General features: G+C 54.9%; 1 protein-coding gene across 3 annotated transcripts; it reads right to left on the bottom strand.

Moving 5' to 3' along the window:
• Nucleotides 1-10: 10 nt before the first annotated feature.
• On the bottom strand, nt 11-21487 carry PLEKHM2 (pleckstrin homology and RUN domain containing M2). 3 transcript variants are annotated; one of them, XM_039367146.1, is made up of 20 exons: nt 21216-21487; nt 14527-14633; nt 13687-13796; nt 12406-12505; nt 11870-11957; nt 11430-11616; nt 10625-10684; nt 8757-8985; nt 7106-7822; nt 5486-5555; nt 5263-5353; nt 5041-5105; nt 4448-4536; nt 4077-4209; nt 3723-3913; nt 2147-2212; nt 1875-2034; nt 1547-1726; nt 1263-1326; nt 11-1148 (listed from the first exon to the last, which is right to left on the bottom strand). In XM_039367146.1, exons 1-20 carry the CDS (start codon nt 21276-21278, stop codon nt 868-870), a joined length of 3051 nt encoding a protein of 1016 aa, XP_039223080.1. In that variant the 5' UTR covers nt 21279-21487; the 3' UTR covers nt 11-867. The 3 variants fall into 3 exon arrangements, with proteins under 3 accessions (XP_039223080.1, XP_039223081.1, XP_039223082.1); XM_039367148.1 differs by having other exon boundaries at nt 876-1148; nt 1263-1379; nt 21216-21485; XM_039367147.1 differs by lacking the exon at nt 10625-10684.
• Between the last annotated feature and the right edge of the window lie 1533 nt (nt 21488-23020).

The following is a 23020-nucleotide window of genomic DNA, read 5'->3' as shown; positions in this document are numbered from 1 at the left end:
CAGCGCAGTGTTATCGCCAAGTTGCCTTTATTAGAAGGGTTGGCCACGTGTATCCAGGCACACTGCGCCCCAGAAGCCTTTCCTGGAAAAAGCCCCCCGCGGGAACACATACAGTACATTAGCAGGCCTCTCGTCTGTTAAAATTGAGACTCTAAAAATAAGAAAAGCTTTTTTTTTTTTTTAAATAAAAAAACAACCCAAAAATACCAAACCGTAGGCAACTACAACTAGCCCGGCTGTTTAAAAGGAGATAAACTGCAACTAAAACCCAGACCCAAAGGCTGGGGTCTGTCTGTGCACAGAAAGCCCCCCCCAGCAGAAGGACCCCCCCACCCGAGCGGTGGGAGCCACATGCCTTCCCAGCCTCCCGCCCAGTCCCCCACCAGAGGCTCTGCTGCTAGGAAGCGCGGGGGGGGGGGGTATGGCAGAGAGAGCCCTGGCGATTTCTTCCCAGCTCAGTGGGAGGGGGGGAGGATGGGTGGGGGGGCCGTGGCAGGTAGCGGAGAAGGGCAAACGGGGACCAGGAAGTGCTGCAAGACTGGCTGCGGGTCTTGAACAAAAGTAATACATGCAGGGGGCGGGGGGGGGGGAGAGCCCAGGCTGGGCTCTAGCATCTAAATGACGGACAGTGGCTAGCTTAGCGACTCCATCTTGTGCAGAAGCCCTTCCCCACTGGCACCCTCACCTCACTATTGCCCACGGCTCTTCCACCCTCTCCTGGACCCTTCCCCAGCTGGGGGGGGAGGGCACAGAGCCCCTGCTGCCCCTTCCCTCTTGTACCTGGAGTCCCTACTCAGAGGCAGCGCGGGCACGCCACCCTTGCCACAGACATGGCCTAACCATCGGCCCAACCGGTGCGCCACAGAGTCAATAGCAGCGGTAGCCAACAGACCCCGGATTGGGGGAGGGGCTCGTGGAGTGTCCAAGCAAGCGAGGCCCGCCCACCCACCCCGCCTCAAGTCCCCCTTGTGCGCCCGCCGCACTTCTGCCATCCTTCGCCTCCTGGGAGGCTAACACCAGGGGTCCCGGGAAGCCCGGCCACGACACAGGCTGTCGCTGCGCTGCCACGTGCTGTGGATCAAGCTCAGCGCATCCTCGCATTTCTTCCGAATGGAGCCGTCCTCGACGCGCTTGTGCGGAAGGTCCACCTGCGACACGGCGGGGCAAAAAGAGCCATGAGGGGAAGGGGGAGGACGGGGGAGGCGCCGTCTGGAGGGCCCTAGGTCTGCAGAGCCGGGCCACCCGCCGCCAGATGGGCCAACCTGGTAGGTGCTCTTCCACACGGCATCCAGCACCAGCAGGAACCGGTCCAGTTCTGCGGGGCAGCTGAAATAGAGGACCCACGGGGGCAGGTACTGCTTCTGCTCCTGGGCAAACTCCTAAGGGCGAGAGAGGAAGGCTGGGTGGGGCCCTGGGCCTCCTGACGCAGCAGGGCCGAGAGCCTCGCTTAACAGATGAGACCCAGTCCCAAGGCAGCCCCTTTGTCCTGAGAGCCCAAACCACATGCTTCCTCCTCCTGCTGCTCCTCTTCCTCCTGTAGACTCACCAGGAGACAATATTCCCGGCCGGCCTCCGTGGAGACGGAAGCCACCTCCGCCAGCTCAGCGGTGGCCAGTGAGCGGAAGAAGCTGGTCTGGCAGTCCTCATGGCAGGTGAACACTTTCTGCTCCGTCACCACCAGGCAGCAGGGGACGCAGGGGGCAGGGGCCATGCCCTGGGGGATGACCTGGGTGGGAAGCACAGGCAAACCACCTTTAGCGCTCCTAAGGGTGAGAGGGCTCTGCTCCTGACCCTCCCTTCCAGTCACCAGGAAGCACAGGAGCAGCGGGGACCCCCGCCGTCCCCCGTGGTCCCAATCCCAAGGGTGGCCTTACCCCTTGGGAGACCGCTTGGCATAAGTACAGCATCCAGTCGGCCATCTCCTCTTCGTTCTCTGCACTCAGCTCCAAGGAAGGGCGGTCCGTCAAAATGACCTGGAAGGAGTGAGGCCGGTCCGTGGCGCTCGACCTTCGGCACCCGCCACACTGCTCCCCCCTGCAATGGTCAAGAGTTTGTGGCAAATAAGAGTGAGGGGCCAGAACCGATGTGTGTGTGTTTGTGTGTGTGTGTGCGCGCACCCTGGGAGCCTGCCCCATCTGGGACTCACCCCATATTCACAGACAGCAGCGGGGTGACGTCTGTCCGGTCTGGATATTGATACAAGATGTCATTGCTGCAGAGGGAAGACAGAAGCAGCTGGTGGGAAAGTCCACAGCAGGGGAGCTTTGAATTAGCATATGCAAATTAGAATATGCAAATTAAATGCCCCCCCCCCCCGGTCCTCGAGAGGGCTGGACAGGCTCTCTTATGCTGTCACCAAGAGTCCAGCCCAAAGTAATACATGTAAAAGTTGATGACACTAGAAAAGCTGCAATCAGGGCATAGGAAGAGGCTTGTTAGAGCAACTGACAGAAAAGGGGATCCCGCAGAGCAGTGGTTCTCAGCCTGTGGGTCGGGACCCCATTTGGGGTCGAACGACCATTTCATGGGGGTCGCCAAACAACGCAGTCCACCATTTTTTCCCCCTTTTCCTTAGCTGAGGCCTTTGAACTCTGGTGCTGAAGAAGACTCCTGCGAGTCCCCTGGACTGCAAGGCGATCCAACCGGTCAGTCCTAGAGGAGATCAACCCTGACTGCTCTTTAGAAGGCCAGATCCTGAAGTGGAAACTCAAATACTTTGGCCACCTAATGAGAAGGAAGGACTCCCTGGAGAAGAGCCTGATGCTGGGAAAGATGGAGGGCAAGAGAAGAATGGGACGACAGAGAATGAGGTGGCTGGATGGAGTCCCTGAAGCAGTAGGCATGAGCTTAAATGGACTCCAGAAAATGGTAGAGGACAGGAAGGCCTGGAGGAATGTGGTCCATGGGGTCGCAATGGGTCGGACACGACTTTGCAACTAACAACAACTAAAATTTTACATGACAAAAATACAGATATAAGAACGGTTTGAGTTACAACTATAACTCTTACACGGAGACGTTCCATGTAGCGTAACAGCAAACTCGAAAAAAAGACATAGGGGATTAAAGATCAGATAAAAACAAAAAAAGAAAGATTAAAGAAATTCTGCAAAGAGAAAATTATTTCATTACATATTAAACTCTTAAAAGAAGAGTTGTCTTTGACGACGGTAAAGAGAAATGAAGGTTAAAATTAGCTGACTTTAAAAGTATCAAAACCACCTGATGGAAATAGCATAACATCGGATAAAGAGGCAAAACGCATTTCAGCAATGTTGGTCTAAATTATTTAACAATCATCCTGGCAAAAAGGCCGATGAAGGCTTAACAGAAGCAAAATTTACCAAAGATCACAGAAAAACAGAAACGCTTAATGAATAGCTCTCTATGACTATGCTGGTAAAGCTATAAAATGGGTCAAAATCAGGAAAGTGCCTGGATCGGCAGATTTACGGGTCTCTTTCTGTAAACTTTTTAAGGACGAAATTCTGCAATCTTTTCAACAGGTGACCAAGCTACCCTGTGGGGAGGGACCAGACAGGTGGAATGAGGCTCAGATGGGATTAAGGTAGCATATTTTTGCTATTACTTCTTCGCTGTTTAGCATTTCGGTTTATTTTCTTTATTTTCTCTGACGGTTTTCACTTTGTTAAGAACATCTTCAATAATAATAATAATAATAATTTTTAAAAAAGGGACCAAAATCTAGCCAGCCTCCTCACCTGAGCACCACAAAGCAGGGCTTCCAGACTTCTTTGCCTAAGTAATTGGTCCCTGCCTTGTAATTCAGCACACCTTCCTTGAGGATGGAGTTTTCCGCCGGTGCGTAGTGAGAGGAAGCTGGGCCGGGGGTCTCGTCCATGGGGTCTTCCCAGTGAACAAGGCCGTAGAAGTGGACGATCACCTCTGAGATCTACCAAAGGCAGGCAGCCACTTAGCCAGGCTCTCAGCCCCCCAAAAAGCCCCCCCCCGGCTTGGCCTTTGGCCCTCCCCCTAATGGAGACAGGGCGCGGGTGCCTCCCACAGAGGAAAGGCTGCCTGAGGTTGAAGGGAAGAAAGACAGCAGAAAGGCACACCTCCCGCTTGGACTCCTGAGCCACAAATTTGGCCAGCGCCAGTTTCTCCATGGTGGCGTCCGTCAGGATACTGGGGTACGGCGGCTCACGGCAGCCTTTGATCATCGCGGACTTCAGGGAGGTCAAGAAGAACCTGGAGAGGAAGAGGGGCATTAGGACCCCTGTGCCCAAACACCGAAGCAGGGGGCCTGGATTGAGCACAGGGACTAAAAGAGAGAGGAAGAGACCACATTAACTGGGGGGGGGGGTAGAACACCCAATTGTGAAAATTATTCCCCCCTGCAAAGGACAACCCTACTAGTTGGCGTTCTCTGGGCAGTATCCTTGCCATCCCAGCAGCTGGGGGAAGACGAGGCCCGCCCAGCCCTTACTCAGTCAGGGTAGCGTCCGCTGTATCCAGCAGGAACTGCTTCCGACGGTTGGTGCAGACCAAGCTCACCGTCTGCTGATCGAGGCCCACCTGCCGGGAAAAAGAAGACCATTCGGAGGGGATCGCCCTTGGCCCCTGGGAGGGGAGGGCTCAGCCCCTGCAAGTTAGGAATTTAGGGCCACTGGTCTTGCCCAGAGAAGAAGCCTTCTGGAGGGGTGCTCCCCGTGTTCCCGCAGAGCCCCAAACCGCCTGTTATGGTTCCGGCTAATGAAACACTTCAAAGAACTTCCAGGCATTTTATTTTCCTAAAAGTCAGTGATTGTTACAAACTGTGGGCACATGCATTAACGGAGGGATACTAGGATCTCTCTTCCTCTCAGCAGTTAAATTATCAGCATGTTCCCTCCCTAAATTAGCCGTCATATATCACATTATCCAATTAGTGTGAAGGTCAAAGGTTTCCTTCCTCTTTCTTTCCCGGGCTTTACCTCCACCCCCCTTCTGCTCTGTATTAACCCCATAAATACCAGACAGTTCTGCATATTGTCAAAAGCAAGAATATACAATATTTGCAGCGTTGACACCGCCACTCACCGAGATGTAGTCCAGCTCGTTGTAGGACACAGCCTCATCCACCAAGTAGGGCTTCTCGGCAGCTCCTGGAGATGGGAAAAGCAGGGTAGAAAGTCAGTTGCGCAGCCGGACTCTCCCCCGGGGAGCCAGGGATCGCTCCAAGGGGGTTCCCACCCCGAGCAAGGCAGGTTCCGGAGGCAGGTGGCAACCCAGAGGGCCTTCCTACCACAGGGGGGATGATACCTTTGCGGATGAGGTACATGTAACAGTCGGTCAGCAGCAGGTAAAGCAGCTGGAGGTTCCCTTCCATGTGCCCTGTGCTCATCCGGATCATCTGTTGGGGAGAGAGGCCTCCGTTACTGACCCACAGCGACAGGGGTGTGAGAAGAGCTGCTCCTTCGATCTGGAGAGGGCTGCTCCGAGGAGTGCCGGGGGGGGGGCTCCCCTTCTGGGCAACCGGACGTACCCGGAAGAGCTGCTCCTCGTTCTCGCGAAAGACGTGGATCATCAGGAGCAGCAAGTGATTGTTGTCCACCCTGCAGGAAGGAGGAGAAGGCTCAGCCGAGGGTCAGGAGCGAGGGAGAGCCGACCAGTCCCCCCGCCCTCCTTGGCCCCCATCACGAGGTGGCTTTCTCCAAGGAAGAAATGGTGGAACGGCAGGGATCAGCAGGAAGGAGAAAGCAAGACGGGGCCAACTAGGGACGCCTCTTTATGTCCGTGAGATATAAGGACTAATAAAGGAGAACATTGTTAGCTCGGGGCTGAAATCCGGGAGGCCTCGGTGCTCTCTGAGCTCAGTGGTTTTTTGGCAGATACTTCATGGCCCCAAATGGGCTACATCTACATCATCATCATCAAGGTGGAAGGGACCTTGGAGGTCATCTAGTCCAATCCTCTGCTCAGGCAGGAAACCCTATACCATTTCAGACAAAGGGCTTCCTCTCACTCTTTTTAGAAACTTCCAGTGTTGGAGCATTCACCGCTTCTGGAGGCAGGTTGTTCCACTGGTTAATTGTTCTGTCAGGAAGTTTCTCCTTAGCTCCAGGTTGCTTCTCTCCTTGGTTAGTTTCCATCCGTTGCTTCTTGTCCTGCCTTGTGGTGCTTTGGAGAATAGCTTGCTCCCCTCTTAATAGAATAACAGTTGGAAGGGACCTTGGAGGTCATCTAGTCCAATCTCCTGCTCAGGCAGGAAACCCTATACCATTTCAGACAAATGGCTGGCCAGTCTCTTCTTAAAATCCTCCAGTGATGGAGCATTCACCACTTCTGATGATGCCATAGCACTGGTGATGTTACTTAGTTTGGGTCATGAAACGTCTGCAAGAAAACCACCAAGCTCAGAGAGCACTGAGGACCCCATAATCTTCCTCCTCCTCCTATCTCATCTCCTCCTTTCTGCAAACCCCTCCCTTCTAGCACTGATGATGTCACCTAGTTGGGTCATGAAACATCTTCAAGAAAACCAAGCTCAGAAAGCACCAAGGACCCCACAATCCCCCTTCTCCTCCTCCTAGCACTGATGATGTCACCTAGTTGGGTCATGAAACGTCTTCAAGAAAACCACCAAGCTCAGAAAGCACCAAGGACCCCACAGTCCTCCTCTTCTTCCTTCTCCCCCCCCCTTCTAGCACTGATGAGGTCACCTAGTTGGGTCATGAAATGTCTGCGAGAAAATCACCAAGCTCAGAGAGCACCAAGGACTCCACAATCCCCCTCCCCCTTCTCCTCCTCCTAGCACTGATGATGTCACCTAGTTGGGTCATGAAACGTCTTCAAGAAAACCACCAAGCTCAGAGGACACCTCAATACATGGACTGGAGGGCAAAGGGTGCTGAAGCAGCCAGGAGGAGAAGGCAGGGACTGTCCGACGGAAGGTCAAAAGACCCCCCCAAAGCCTCCTAACAGTTTCTCGCTACACGCAGGGTGGGGTGCTGTCACCATGGTGCTGAGCCCCAACTTCTGCTCTCCATTGGATGCCGGAAACAGGCTGTGACTCGTCTTGGAAGAGGCCTGAGGAAAGAGGGGTGGCCGAGCGCTACGTCCCTCGGGTGGAGGAGGCCTGGCCAAGGAAGAAAGCAGCCCTTACCTGAACTCCGAGGGGTGGGCAGCCTCGGACGGACTGCCCTGCCCCTCCTCCACCCCGGAGTCCTCGGCGCTGCTCGGGGAAGGGCTCTCCCGAACCTCCTTCAGCCTGCTGAGGGCCACCGCGCTAGCCATCTCCACCGCCTCTCCCGGCGAGCTGGCTACGACCGGCTCAGCAGCCTCCGCCTCTCCTCCTCCCCCTCCTCCTTCTTCCTCTTGTCCAGAAGCTTCAGGGCCACCAGGAACATGTGGTGGTTGACCATCCCCTGAAGCGTCATGGTGGCCACTACTTGCTGCAGGAGTGTTTGGACTCTCGACGGTAAAGCGGTAGAAGTCCATGGGGGCCGGCAGCCCCTGACCAAAGCCGCCAAGGGGCGGCCCTTCCGAGGGGGCGTCCCTTGGCAAGTCCGTCCGAAAGGACTGGTCCAGGAGGGGGGGCTCCAGGGCGCGGCTCCACCCGTCGGTCCCCTCCAGCGAGCCAAGGGCCTCGCTGAGGGCCTGCCCCACCCGCAGCTCCGTGGCCGGCTCCTTCATTTTGGGGATCCGCAGGCCCAGCTGGCAGGGGGACAGCGGTGCCTCCTCCTCGGCGCTGACCCCAAAGTCGGACTCTGGGGCAGCCCCTGGCTGCCTGACCTCCTGACCCAAAGCGGGGAGGGAGGGGGCGGTGGCCTCCTCCGCTTTCACTTTCTTCTTCTTGACCGTTTTCTTCTTTTTCGCCAGCCTGTGCAACGAAGAGACGGGTTGGTTAGAAAAGATACATTTTTACACGGGCGTCATTAGGAAACTGTCACCAACGCTGATGTGCAACTGTGCATTTATTCACAACAAGAAGAACTGTTATTTGCTCAATGGGGAAAAATGTTTATCGCTGGAAGAAGAGAGGAGATATTGGATGGTGTTAATATTGGGTTTAGTTTGAAGGCCACGGAATTACTAAGGGACCCAGTCAACACGTCGTTTGTTGTAAAAATAGAAAATGAATAAACTATTTATATAAAAAGAGGGGGGGGGAAGCGAGTTCTCTGGCTGTGGGGCACCAGGGACCAGCTGCCAACTGGGCAGGCTTGCTCAGGACTCAAGTGTCAACGCTGCAAATATTGTATATTCTTGCTTATGACAATATGTAGAATTGTCTGGTATTTATGGGGTTAATACAGAGCAGAAGGGGGGTGGGGATAAAGCCCGGGAAAGAAAGAGGAAGGAAACCTTTGACCTTTACACTAATTGGATAATGTGATATATGACGGCTAATTTAGGGAGGGAACATGCTGATAATTTAACTGCTGATAATTTAACTGCTCAGAGGAAGGAACTTAGATCTTAGCATCCATCTCTGCAATAAAAGACTTTTAGGAAAATAAATGCCTGGAAGTTCTTTGAAGTGTTTCATTAGCCGGAACCATAACATCAAAGACAGGTGGAGGCCGGACCCCACTCCGGAGTCTCAACTGAACAGGGCCCGGGGGGGCTACCAAGCCCAGATTTTTTCTTGCAACTCCTGGGCCCTCCACTTCAGTGTCCCCAAACGAAGGAGGGCTCCCTGATGCCCAGACCCAGGGAAAACAAGAGGAGAGGACGGGTCCACAAGAGCCAGGGGCAGAGGCGAGAGCCAGACGGGGCCAAGCCATTGGGGGACGCTTCTCCCCCAGCACAACCTGATAACTTCCAGCTCCGTGCAGCCCTCGGATTGATCGGTGCCTTCGGCCAGGAGGTCGGCCCTCAGCGAGGCAGCGTGCACCGGGGTGCTCTCGGCGGAGGACGGCCCTTCTGCCTTCCCGTTGAAAGGGTTGTAGCGCTGGGTGGGGCTTTTGGCTGAAGCCCGGCTGCCGTTCAGCTCGGAGGCCACGGAACGTGGGCAGCTGAGTGTGTCGGTCAGGTCTCCTTCTGGAAGGAAGGAAAGGGGAAGGTCAGCCATCTCTCCCTGGCTCCCGGGAGCAGCCATTCAGAAAATGTGCCCCAGCTGCAACTCTCTGGCCCGTTGGATCAAGAAACTCAGGGATTCTCACATCTGGCAGGGGAGAAGGAGGAGCAGCTCCTTCAGCCCGCAGAATTCCGACTCCTACAATCCTTGCGGCCTGCACAGAGCTGCAACTGAACAGCTCCCGGCTTGGGAATTCTATCCTGAGTTCACATCGGTGACATCGTGTTGCTTTGCCCCACGGACTACGCACAACAAGGACGTCCCCTGCCCAGACCCACCGGGGGCTCCCATTCTCCGCTGGACCCCCACGGAGCCCCCGATGTAGCCCTGGAGAAGGGCAGGATGTTGCTGGCCTCAGGAGCAGCCCCCTTCGGCCGAAGGGAGACCGGGAAAGGGACGCTGCATCTTTGTCAGTTTTACAAGTGGGGAAGCACCTAGGGCAGTGGTTCTCAACCTTTTTAATGCCGCGACCCCCAACTGGTCGTAAGTCGAGGACTACTCAACCGGTCGTAAGTCGAGGACTGCTCAACGGGTGCAGCACCGTTTGCAGAATGGGACTTTTGGTGGGCTCAGCAGGGCAGAGACAGCCTGGACAATTCCTATGGGCTTTTGAAAGCCAATAGAATTAGACTCTATTGAAGAGAGTCTGTTCTATTGGCTTTCCAAAGCCAATAGAATAAAAGGGAGGAGCACAGCTAAGGAAAAGGGGGGGAAAATGGCGGACTGCGTTGTTTGGGGACCCCCCCAAATGGGGTCCCGACCCACAGGTTGAGAACCACTGGTCTAGAGAGTTGGGGGGGCGGAATCAGGAGGCAGGCTCAGCTAGCTGTTCAACTACTCTTATTACAAAATTCTCTCTCTCCACCAGGGAGCCTTGAATTGCAGGAGAGGGCCCAAACTAACCGGTTTAACTTTCCACCTCTTCCAAGTTGCCTCTGCAGGCAGTTGGGAGCACGGACTTAGCTCAACAGTGAAATGAGCAGCAGCTGAGTTAGGGGCCCAGAGCCCACCCACCCACCCAACCGTCTTAAGGGGCGCAGCAGGGCCAAAGCTGAGGGAGGCGAGGACAGAGAAAGGGCTGCAGCCGCCGCCACCACCATCGTGAGCGGGACCCCTGCTTGGAAAGAGAGGCTGTTGGGAGAAGCATCCGTGGTTACGAAATCAGCTGGCTTGGGTCCATTCCCCTCCCCTGGGACCCCCCGCCCCATGCACTGACAGGAGAGAGAAAGAGGTTAGGAAGAGACCGGCTGGCACCGACACAAGAAGCACTTTTCTCAACAGCTTGTTAATGCGCAAACCAGAAAGACCGATGGTTCATGCCGGGAGATGGAAGCCACAAAACTTAGAGGAGGGGGTTAGGCGTCCAGGAAGGGCCTGCAGAACCGCTGAGGCAGGTGGACCAGGCAGCAGATGCCCTGGGCTGAGGGCGCCAATTAAGCTGGCAAGGCCCTGCCGCCGAAGAACCCGGGTGGCCTGGCAGTTGGGCCCCCCCCCTGGTATTAAAGAGACCTGTGGCCCAGCATGCAGGCAGCGCTGGGGTAGAGGGAGAGGAGCAGGGGAGGGGGGGAAGAGGAACTGGAAAACCAGGTGAGCTGGTCCCACCTTCCCATGCGGTGCTAGGCATGGACGGTGCGGCAGGAAAGACTTCTCCAAAATCATAATCTATAAAACGAGGGATAAAAAGGAGGGTTAGCAATGAAGGAGTCTGGAGGGAGGGGAGGGGGCAGGGCAGAGACCCAGAATCCCCTTCTCGGAGATCATGATCAACGGGGGTGGGGAGGGAGGGAGGGAAGGGGGGGGAATGGAGCAGGACAAGGGCAGGGCGGGGAACCCAATCTCCGCTCCGGCGGCAGGGCTGGGCTCAGTTGCGGATCCTGCTCAAGGATCGCGTTCTCCTGAAGTTTTTAAAAAAGGGGTCATTATTGGGAAGGTGCCAGCCTGCGGTGGTGGGAGCCTTTCTCTTCCTGGCTGTGCTTGCTTTCCGCTGGCAGGGATCCCGCTGAGGGCAGAGCAGCTAGGGCTGGGGGGCGGGCAGAGGAAGGAAAGGACCGATTTGGGCCGAGATTCCAAGCATGCTGATTGTTCTGGATCAAGGGAGGCCAGCTCTGCAATGGGGCAGCGCAGGAACATCTCAAAATACTGGCCCGGTCTGCAGATGACCAAGGGTTCCTCAGCACCCCCAGATGGCCTGGAGGGGCTTTGGAGACGCTAGAGAGGGAGTCTGCAGCTTGACCTGATGCTCTTCTGCCCAAAGAACTGCCCCCAGCCCCGTCCTGACCCTCCGTTCCTTTAACCTTGCCCACGGGCGGGACGGCGGCCTGGACAGGCGTGGCCGCAGCCTTCAGTCCCAGGCAGTGCTCCGTGGAGCCAGGACGTTGCCAGGCCGCTGCCCACCCTCGCCCCTTACCCTCGCTGGAGGGGGCGATGGCGCTGTCATCCCACTCCAGGTTGGTGGAGGTCACCGAGTTGAAGGAGTTGAGAGAGAGACTGTCTGATCCGTGGACGGAGCTGGGCAGGCGGTCCTCAAAGTCCAGCAGGAACTGGGGCTTGTAGTAATCCGGCATGTAGGGGGCCAAGTCCAGGTAAGGAGCGTCCTGGGAAAAGCAGGGGAGTGTTAGGTAGAACTGCTGCCTGCCCCCCCCCCAAAAAAAATTCCCTTTGCCAGCCTTCTTCTTTTTTTTTTTCCCCAGGGATTTGGCCCATCGGTTGAGAAGAATCCTTTCGGCTTGGGAAAGCGGCCATCTTTATAGGTCACGGGGAAAGCCAGAAGGCAGGTGTGGGGTGGCCCAGCCCAGGGCGAGGAAGAAGTGGGACGCTAGCTGCTCCAAGCAGGCCGAGTCGGCTCACCAGGTCCAGGTCAAATCGGATAAACTCCAGGCCTGCCACCAGGGTGAGGAAGAGGGTCAGGTGGTCGTGGCTGCAGACCAGGGCGTTTCTGCGAGATGGCAAAGCCACAGCTCAGGATCCACGCGAGCGAAGGCAGTAACCAAGAAAGGGCCGCTCCTAACCGGAGGCCCCGCTGGCTGGGAAGAGGCCCGTCCGCCCACTCACACCCTGGAGGCAGGAGCTCTCCTGCCACGCTAAGCCCTTAAGTCCTGACTGTTGCACCAAGACAGCCCTGGGAACTAACTGCCGCCTTTAAGCTCCTGGCAGCGTCAGGAAGCTCCCACAATCCCCACCGTGTAGTTTGGGAAGAGGCAACCGGAAAGGGCAGTTGTGAAAAGGGGCCCTGCCTGTCTTCGAGCTTTAAGTCCGGCCAGTGACCCCTCTGGGAACAGCAGGCTTGGGGGAAAAGCTGCAAAGGCCCCTCGGTCTGTTTGGGGGAGGGAGGTCCTTCCCCTCCTCTTCCCACAGTGCCGGCCCCGGCAGCCCAGCAGACTTACTTGACGTAATGCTTATGCAGCAGCGGGAGGTTCTCCTGGAAGAGGCGGAGGTAGCTCTCCAGAGAGTTCTCGTTCAGGGCCAGGTACAGCCATGCTCGGCCTGCAAGAGAGAAAGACTGGCGGTCAGGGGGGCAAGGACCCACCCACCCCGAGTCATCCTGGCCGGGACCTTCTCAAGGGCAGTCCGGGTGGAAGCTCCATCTCTTGACGTCCAAAGCCCAGGCTGCAGGTGGCGGGTGGCAGGAGGTGCCCCCAAACCCCTCGGGGGCTGGTCCGGCTCCTCTGGGGGCTCGTCCGGCTCTCAGCCCAAAGCAGGGAGCAATCTAGTTCCCAGCCTTCTAAGTGGAAGCTCAGAAGCCTCCTGTCAACGCTGCTAACATTGCATGTTCTTGCTTTGGCAAGAGATGAAAATGCAGCCATTTCCCCCTTAACGTGTGTGCTACTTTTAGAATTAGAATTAGAGCAGTGGTTCTCAACCTTTTTAATGCTGCGACCCCCAGCCGGTCGTAAGTCGAGGACTAAGCCAGTCGTAAGTTGAGGACTACCCAACCGGTCGTAAGTCGAGGACTTTCCCTTCCCGGGAGCACCGTGCATGTGTGGTGCCACCCCGAGGCGTAGCTGGCAAACAGCAGAGACGGAGCAGCATGACCACTGGCTGGGCCATCAGCTGGCCCAGCCCAAGGGAGGTAAGGCACCCGCCGGAAAATGAGGAAAAAAATGGCGGACTGTGTTGTTTGGCGACCCCCGTGAAATGGTCAATGGACCCCAAATGGGGTCGCGATCCATAGGTTGAGAACCGCTGAATTAGAGGATGCGGGGGGGGGGGGGGAGAGAAGGAAGAATGTGTATGGGAATTAGTTAGACAGAACAACCTTGTAGTAAGAGTGTTTTTCAAGGCTGTTTGAAACAAGAGATGATAAGGAATGGCCGGGTGGGAGAACTGGAGGGAAGGTCAGCATTTCAAACTAATGCAGAGAATGTGATTTATGACTGTTAATTAGAGGAGGGAATTGTGCTTTGGTATTATGTGTTTAGAGGCCAGAATTCAGAATTTGGCTTCCACCATGTATGTGCCGATGCCATGTTACTTGAATAAAGATTCTTTAAGGTATAAACAATGCCTCGTTCTTTGAAGTGTAACATCTGTCGGAACCATGACATCTCACTAACAAGTACCTGCACATCCTCAGGGGCGGGCAAAGGCCCCTGGGGTCCCAGCGCCCACCGGGCATTCGGTGACGTGGGCTGCACAGGGCTGGCCAAAGCAATGCTGAGACTTACTGCGCCCCAGGTTGGTGGTCACGTGCTCCAGCAGTTCGATCTGTTCGATGGCCTCTCGGCGGGTAAAGTGGACCACCAGGACCCAGTAGCCCGAAGGGAGGTCCTGCAGCCTGCCAAGGAGAAGGAAAGTCACAGAGCTGTTTTCTTCAGCACACCCGCCCTTTGCAGGTTCCCCGGCGCAATACATCCAGGCCAGGGAGAGGCAACCTTGGCTCTTTTATGACTCGTGGACTTCAACTCCCAGAATTCCTGAGCTAGCATGGCTCAGCTTGGAAACCTCTCCCTTTCCCTCAGAGTGACTGGCTCAGGAATGCTGGGAGATGAAGTCCACGAGTCATAAAAGAGCCAAGGTTGCCTACCTCTGGCCTAGGCCGTTTTATGACTCATGGACTTCAACTCCCAGAATTCCTGAGCCGGCCTGGCTCAGCTTGGAAACCTCTCCCTTCCCCTCAGAGTGACTGGCTCAGGAATGCTGGGAGATGAAGTCCACGAGTCATAAAAGAGCCAAGGTTGCCTACCCCTGATCCAGGCCTCGTCCAGCTCATGAAGGTTCTGCCTCTGCAGCCTGGAGGGAAGGAGTGGAGGAAGGGCACGCTTGCCATCACACCCCTGTTCATGTGTGGGCTCCACTAGGCCACCCAGACCCAGGAGACCCTACTGCAGTGGGCTGAGGATCAGACCCTCTTCCGGGCACCCATGAGGGCAGCGCAGTAGCAAGGAGTCATCTGCTTGCTTCAAGGAAGGGAGCAAGGGCCCAAACCTGAGCCCCCGGGGTGCAGGCCGGTCCCCTGCTTGTGGCTCCCTCCAGGCAAAAGCCACGGCCATGTGGAGGCCCCTTACCCGTAAAGCAGGGCGTGATCCAGGTGTTCACAGAGGCGCTGCAGGACCGTGTCGTGGTTTCGGATGGCGGGCGTCTCGTCCTCGCAGGCAGCGAAGTAGCTCTGCAGCTGGAGACACGAGCACATCTGGTGAGGGAGCCACAAGCCAAGCTGCTGGCTGTCATCCAGGCGGTACCATATGCGGCAGCCCCTTTCGGAGTTTCAGGAGGGAAAAGCTGAAAAAGTCCGTTTTCCCACTCTGCCTAGGCCAGGGGTAGGCAACCTGGGCTCTTTGATGACTGGTGGACTTCAACTCCCAGAATTCCTGAGCCAGCATGAGGGAAACTTTGACCCCCTCGTGACTCGTGGACTTCAACTCCCAGAATTCGTGAGCCAGCCTGGCTCAGCTTGGAAACCTCTCCCTTTCCCTTCAGCATGGCTGGCTGAGGGATTCTGGGAGTTGAAGTCCACGAGTTATAAAAGAGCCAAGGCTGCCTACCCCTGGTCTAAGAGGCTCACCGCTTAGAACAGGAGGACTTAGGACAGGGGTAGGCAACCTTGGCTCTTTTATGACTCGTGGACTTCAACTCCCAGAATTCCCGAGCCAGCCATGCTGAGGGGAAAGGGAGAGGTTTCCAAGCTGAGCCAGGCTGGCTAAGGAATTCTGGGAGTTGAAGTCCACGAGTCGTGAGGAGGGCATAGTTCCCCCTGCTGGCTCAGGAATTCTGGGAGTTGAAGTCCATGAGTCGTGAGGGGGCCATAGTTCCCCCATGCTGGTTCAGGAATTCTGGGAGTTGAAGTCCATGAGTCATAAAAGAGCTGGGGGGGGGATAGGCAACCTCGGCTCTTTTATGACTCATGGACTTCAACTCCCAGAATTCCTCAGCCAGCATGGCTGAACTTGGAAACCTCTCCCTCTCCCCTCAGCATGGCTGGCTCAGGAATTCTGGGAGTTGAAGTCCACCAGTCATAAAAGAGCCAAGGTTGCCTACCCCTGGCCTAGGGTTATTTAAGAGAGGTCTGCCTGCCTCCGGTCCGGGTGGCGAGGCCCAATCTGCATCTTTGCAACTCACTTGGCAAATTCTTCAAAGCCCCTTGTAGAGGTCTGGCCTGCTTTGGCCAAAGCCGAGCCGAGCCGAGGCCCAGGGGACGCTACGGGCTATCCCCAAGTTACAACGTTTAGCGATCAGAGTTACGACGGCACCGAAAAAGCAACGTACAACCGGTTCTCACCCTTATGACAGTTGTAGCCTCCTTACGGCCCTGTGGTGGCCTAAAATTCAGGCGCTGACTCACATTTACGACGGCTGCAGTGTCCCCGGGGGTCACACGGTTCGCCCAGCCGCAGTTTGACTAATTTAACCACTGCAGCTGTTCACTTAACGACTGCAGCAAGAAAAGTCGTAAAATGGGGCATACTCCCTGAATGTTTCATTTATCGGCAAAAATTCTGGGTTCGGTTGTGGATGTAAGTCGAGGACTACCTGTGCTTTCGTGCCAGCACCTGTAGTCTCTCTCTCTCTCTCTCTCTCTCTCTCTCTCTCTCTCTCTCTCTCTCTCTCTCTACCCCTCCCCTGAGGATGCCCATAAGGACCCCCTGTTCAGATGCTATTCCTTCCAGCTGGACTCCACCTTGCTCGGGGAACAAGGAGAACAGCTTCCCAGGCCAGGATTCCCAGCCACACCTTTACGTGTCTTGGCTAGGCCCGAGAGGGAGTGGCAGCCAAGTCTGGTGATGCTTCATCTCCGGAGAGAAATACGGGGTGCCTGGGGCAGAAGAGCAGCCAGCTCTCCACAAGGTACACCTCAAATGGCACCAGCACAAAGGACTCAGCCACCCACAGATGCTGGGGGGGGGGGAAGGCTCTACTCCTGCCTGTCGAGAGCATCTCTGGGCTGCAGACCGTCAGGGCAAGATAAGAAGCACCACAGGAGACAACAGCCTGGAAGCCATCACACACATACCCTTAACAAACGAAATGGCGAAAGGTCCAGACTCTTTGCCTAGGAGGCTCAGCTGGGAGGGAGGAGGGGCTGCAATAAGCCAGAGGTCCCCCAATCTTTTGGGGTACCAGGGACCGGTTCCACGGAGAAAGGTTTTTCCACGGACCGAAGAGTGCGTGGTTTTATGTGCTGCCTGCCTCACAAGGATGGGGCTTTGCTTGTTTGTGCGGACCGGTTGATAGCATGCCGCGCGGCCCTGGACCGGTCCACGGACCGGAGGTTGGGGCCCCTGCGCTAGTCCTGACAACTGGAAGCAATCCAGTTGCTGCGGAACTGACGCAGGCAGCAAACGGCCTGCTCGCTGGGGAAACGTCAGGAGCGTCCCTCGGCCACTGTTTCTGTGGCGGAGATAAAACAGGGATTAGATGGATTCAGCCTTCCATCCTTCCGGGGTAGGTAAAATGAGGATCCAGATTGTTGGGGGCAATGTAAATATATATATATACATTGCTTACTGGTGTACACCACTTAGAGCAGGGGTTCTCAACCTTGGCAACTTTAAGGCTTGTGGACTTCAACTCCCAGAATTCCTCAGCCAGCAAAGCTGGCTGAGGAATTCTGGGAGTTGAAGTCCACAAGCCTTAAAGTTGCCAAGGTTAGAACCCCTGGCTTAGAGAGTGCTCGCACTTAAAGCGGTATATAAGTCTCATAAATAAATAAATCAGATCTATGCGGAGGCCTCACAAGTGGGACCTCTGAGAAAACCTTTAGCAGGCAGGACCTCTTGGAGTTCCTGTTCCATACAGCCACATCATCCAAAATGGCCAAAACCTACCAGAAAGAGAGTGTGCTGCAGATTCAGATCCATCTTAGCATCAGCAGAACAGGCCCAAGGATAAGGCCGCACGGCAGACTGATCCCACAACTAGCAGTAAAAGTGTCTTACCAGGCATCTCCCTTCTGCTGAACGATACTGATTCACCTTGATTGACAGACTGGATTCTGTCCCCCCCAGTTCTTAAGACTATCAGGAAAGCTGGCTTAGCTCAGTGATGGTGAACCTTATGGCACAGGTGCCAGAGGCGGCACTCGGAGCCCTCTCTGTAAGCACGCGTGCCGTCGCCCCGGTCCTAGGCCTTCAGCTGGGTTTTATAAAACCTTTTCGCTTTAGGCCTCCGCTGCCGTGGGCAAAAAAAAAAAAAAGGTTCAATCAATCAATTTCAACTTCTCGCGGGGGGGGGGGAGAAAGATCTTGCAAAGAACTGATTGAACTTTTTAGTCCCACCCAGTCTGCCATTACCACCGCAGCCATGCCCACCCAATGGGCCACACTCACCCAATTGGCCACACCCAAGCCAATGGGCCACACCCACCTGGCACTCAACAATGCATAAGTGGGTTTTGGGTTGCAGTTTGGGCATTCGGTCTCTAAAAGGTTCGGCATCGCTGGCTTAGCAGATGAAGCCAGAGTTCAACCAGCTGCTCTAGGCTACATAAAATCTCTTGGATGGGCAAAACGAAAGAGGCAACTGCCCCAATTCATCTACTACTATTTTATGTAGCTGGCTTCCTAGGACAGTTGCCTCTACTACTACTACTACTACTACTACCACTACTACTACTAATAATAATAATAAAAGTTGGAAGGGACCTTAGAGGTCATCTAGTCCAACCCCCTGCTCAGGCAGGAAACCCTATACCACTTTGGACAAATGGCTGTCCAGTCTCTTCTTGAAAACTTCCAGTGTTGGAGCATTCACTACTTCTGGAGGCAGGTTGTTCCACTGGTTAATTGTTCTAACTGTCAGGAAGTTTCTCGTTAGTTCCAGGTTGCTTCTCTCCTTGATTAGTTTCCATCTATTGCTTCTTGTCCTGCCCTCAGGTGCTTTGGAGAATAGCTTGACGCCCTCTTCTTTGGGGCATCCCCTGAGATGTTGGAACCCTGCTATCCTGTCCCCCCTCGTCCTTCTCTTTGCTAAACTAGACATACCCAATTCCAGCAACCGTTCCTTATATGTTTTAGCCTCCAGTCCCCTAATCGTCTTTGGGACAAGCATCTTTAGAAATATGCTTGTGTGTGGGGGGGAGAGACTTAATTGGCCCTTATGCCGCTGAATACCCAGAGCCTCTCATCTCCTGGTGATCTTGTTGATACAGCCTGCAGCAATTAGGCCTCTGGAGAAATGTGGTTTTATACCACAGACAGAAGGTTGGGCAGTGCATGGAAAAGGTGTACTGGCAGAAAAGTGGCAAATTCAGCTTTGGGGGTTTCAGCATCTACAGATTTTGCTGCTAGTTTCCTTAGCCGCTACTGGCCACTGCTGGCCTCGGATGAGGATAAACAAAGGCAATCTGTCTAATACAGTGTTTCTCAACCTTGACCATTTTAAGGCATGTGGATTTCAACTCCCAGAATTCCACAGCCAGCATTGCTGGCTGTGGAATTCTGGGAGTTGAAATCCACATGCCTTAAAATGGTCAAGGTTGAGAAACACTGGTCTAATATGTTATGCTCTGTTCTGAGGTTTTACTTGTCAGGGTTTGCAGTTTTATCTGCCAGTGGATTCCTTCTTCCAGCCTTCTCCAAAGGGCCAAATTCATGCGATCATTTCAAAACCTGCATCGTGAATCACTAAGAGGACGTTAAGCTCTAAATACACCAAATCAACAAGCATAAATTAGCAGCAACAGCCACTTATACACAGCCGGTCAAAAACTCTTGTCAAGGTTTCCGGTTCACTTGGGGGAAACGTGATTAGCTGCATTTACGAATAAACAAGCACGGTTAGCCTGCTTCGACACCATCCTTCAGCAGTTGCACCGCTCAGGGCTGAAGCTGCATCGGGACGAATACAACACACCCAGTTTTTGGAGATTTGGGGGTAGCAAGTCGTTACCTGTGATCCCAGAGGCGACACAGCAAAGCGCAACCCTTCCTAAGGGTTCGATTAGTCTTTATGCACAATGCACCACATAGCACTCAAAACACTTCCCTTGCAGGGCCAGTCCTGGGATCTTAACTGTGCAACCGTTTCAAGCAAGGAATGTCAATGTAAGAGAAGCCAAACCAGCCTAGCAAGCAATACTTTGACGGGTTTTTAAATTTAGACCTTTTGCCTGCCCTGCATCAAAATGACGTTACCCATCTTCTGGGTTTTCCCTGCACAGAGCTGCATATATGGACTCCTTCCTTTTATGAGTGGGAGAGGGAAAACCTCGGAGGGAAACCTAACGGCGCATCCGCCAAAGAGAAGGGGAGTCTGTTACGGCTGGGCTTAGGCAAGCCAGGCCCGCCACAGCCAGCCGGGCAGAAGCCCCAAAGGCCAAGGGAGGGAGAGAGACAGAGGGCAGAAAACGTTGGAGGTTGACAAAATTAGCACAGTCACAAAGGAGGATCCAGATGGAAGAAGAGCTGTTAGACCAGTGGTTCTCAACCTGTGGGTCGGGACCCCATTTGGGGTCGAACGACCATTTCACAGGGGGTCGCCAAACAACACAGTCCGCCATTTTTCCCCCTTTTTCCTTAGCTGTGCTCCTCCCTTTTATTCTATTGGTTTTTGAAAGCCAATAGAATAGACTCTCTTGAATAGAGTCTAATTATATTGGCTTTCCAAAGCCAGTAGGAATTGTCCAGGCTGTCTCTGCCCTGCTGAGCCCGCCAAAAGTCCCATTCTGCAAACAGTGCTGTACCAGTTGAGTAGTCCTCGACTTACGACCGGTTGGGGGTCACGGCATTAAAAAGGTTGAGAACCACTGTGCTAGAACAATTAAGGCGCCAAGTGGTTAAGGCACCAGGCTAGAAAGCGGGGGAGCTGCGAGTTCGAGTCCTGCCTTAGCCAGGAAAGCCACTGGGTGATTTTGGGCCTCTCCCTCTCGCTTACCCACCTCACAGGGGTGTTGTTGTGGGGAAAAAAGAGGAGGAGGAGGAGAAGGAAGAGAAGGGGAAGGGGAAGGAGGAAGAGGAGGAGGAGGAAGAGAAGGAGGAGAGAAGGAGAATGAAGAGGAGGAAGAGGACGAAGAGGAGAAGGAAAAGGAAAACGAGGAGAAGGACGAGGAGGAGATTGATGATGATGTGGAGGAGGAAGAGAATGAGGAGGAGAAAGAGGAAGAGGCGGAGGAGGAAGAAGAGAAGGAAGAGAAGGGGAACGAGGAGGAGGAAGAAGAGGAGGAGGAAGAGAAGGAGGAGGAGAAGAGAAGGAGAATGAGGAGGAGGAAGAGAAGGACAAAGAGAAGGAAGAGGAGAACGACGAAGAGGAGGAGAATGATGATGAAGAGGAGGAGGAGGAGGAGGAGCAGAAGGAAAAAGAGGAAGAAGGGGAAGAGGAGGAAGAGAAAGAGGAGAATGAGGAAGAGGAGGAGGGAGAGGAGAAGGAAGGTGTGTGTTGAACATATTCTAGGACGGAATAACTTCATTGTCAATTTAAGCGTAGGCTCATGGGCACCCATTAAAGTGAAATCTTTAATTTAAGCTCTCTCAAAGGGAGAGACCCTCACCCCTTATTGGTAAAAAAAAAAAAAAAAAAGGCGGGAGGAAGAGAAACAACCCCCCTCCCCCCTGATTTGGCTGCTTCTCCTGAAAGGACAGGCCGGGTTTCCATTTAAAAGTCGCGCCCACGGGGGGGGGGGAGGAGGAGGGGGGGACCACGGGCTCCTCCTCCTCCTCCTGTCCTCCGCAAAGGCCCACCTTGTCAGGCCGGTTTTCCCAGAGCCCACCCCCCACCCCCCCACCCGAGGCCCGAGGGAGGGGCGGGGGGGTCCTCCGCCGACCTTCTTGACGGAGAGCGAGATGTTCTCCAAGATGCGGTCCTTCAGCTGCGCGGGGGGCTCCATGGCGGCGGCCCGCGCTCCCGGCCCGTCCTCCTCGGGGCTCCCGGGCCGCCTCCGCCGCCGTCGCCTCCGCCGTGGGGCCTCCGTGGTGGCGCTGCCGCAGCGGCGGTCCGCCTCGGCAGGGAGGGCGGCGGGCGAGCGAGCGAGCCGGCCCTCAGCCCCGCGTCCTCCTCCTCCTCCTCTGCCGCCGCCGCCCCCCTCGTGACCGCGCGAGGCACGCCGGGAGATGTAGTCGCCCGCCACCGCGGCTGCCACCAGCCGCTGCCAGAGCGAGTCGAGCCGGGAGTTGTAGTCCGGCCCCCTCCTCCTGGCTTCCACGCTCACGCTCCGACGACAGCCCTGCGAGGGAGGCGCCCCGGTCCTCGGGTCTCAGCCGGGCGTTTGACACCTGCCGAGTGTCTCTGGCAGGGGTAGCTCCCCTCATGACTCGTGGACTTCAACTCCCAGAATTCCTGAGCCAGCCACGCTGAGGGAGAGGTTTCCAAGCTGAGCCGTGCTGGCTCAGGAATTCTGGGAGTTGAAGTCCATGAGTCATGAGGGGGGTCATAGTTCCCCATGTTGGCTGAGGAATTCTGGGAGTTGAAGTCCACGAGTCATGAGAGAGCCATAGTTCCCCCATGCTGGCTCAGGAATTCTGGGAGTTGAAGTCCACGAGTCATAAAAGAGCCAAGGTTACTTATCTCTGGCCTAGGCCGCGTTATGACTCATGAACTTCAACTCCCAGAATTCCTGAGCCAGCATGGCTCAGCTTGGAAACCTCTCCATTTCTCCTCAGAAACGCTGGCTGAGGAATTCTGGGAGTTGAAGTCCACGAGTCATAAAAGAGCCAAGGTGGCCTACCCCTGGTCTGTGTGGATTCTCCGTCATCCAAGTCGTGGTTGTCCCAAAGGTGCTTTTTTTTTTTTTCAGGAGGCAACTGGACTTTCTCATTTTTTATAATAATAATAGTAAAGTCAGAAGGGACCTTGGAGGTCATCTAGTCCAACCCCCTGCTCAGCCAGGAAACCCTACACTATTTCGGACAAATGGCTGTCCAGTCTCTTCTTAAAAGCTTTCAGTGTTGGCGCATTCACAGCTTCTGGAGGCAGGTTGTTCCACTGGTTAATTGTTCTGTCAGGAAATTTCTCCTTAGTTCTAGGTTGCTTCTCTCCTTGGTTAGCTTCTCATCCAAGAAGCTTCTTCAACTCTGACCGGATGGTGGGGAATGGCTTTCCTCAGGGTGACACAGACAAATCTCCAAGTGGCCTCAACAAGTCTCTCAAACAGAGGTCTTCAAACTTGGCCCTTTTATGACTTGTGGACTTCAGCTCCCAGAATTCCTCAGCCAGGCACGCTGGCTGGGGAATTCTGGGAGTTGGTCCACAAGTCATGAAGGGGCCCTAGTTCCTCCATGCTGGCTGAGGAATTCTGGGAGTTGAAGTCCACAAGTCACAAAGTTGCCAAGTTTGAAGACCCCTGCTTTAAAAGAACGCAAAGGACTGGATGTCTGCAAGGAATAGAAGTCCTTTCATTCCCCACCATCCTGTCAGAGCCGAGGAAGCTTCTTGGGTGAGAAACGTCTTCAAAGAAAAACAAGAACGTCCAGGTGCCTCGTGAAAGAAGCACCTTTGGGACGACACCTGCCAAGGTTTCACCTGTTGTACCGGTTGGGCCTGCTGGGTCACGGAGCCGCAAGAAGGAAGAGGCACTGCACACACCCAGCTGGCTGCGGGCAAGTCAGCCAGGCAGTTCAGGAGATGCCAGTT

The sequence above is a fragment of the Crotalus tigris genome, unplaced genomic scaffold (assembly GCF_016545835.1).
Source record: "Crotalus tigris isolate CLP2741 ecotype Arizona unplaced genomic scaffold, ASM1654583v1 scf7180000020588.15403103151:6194809, whole genome shotgun sequence".
In the NCBI taxonomy this organism is placed as follows: Eukaryota; Metazoa; Chordata; class Lepidosauria; order Squamata; family Viperidae; genus Crotalus; species Crotalus tigris.
This window is presented reverse-complemented; position numbering and strand designations above follow the sequence as displayed.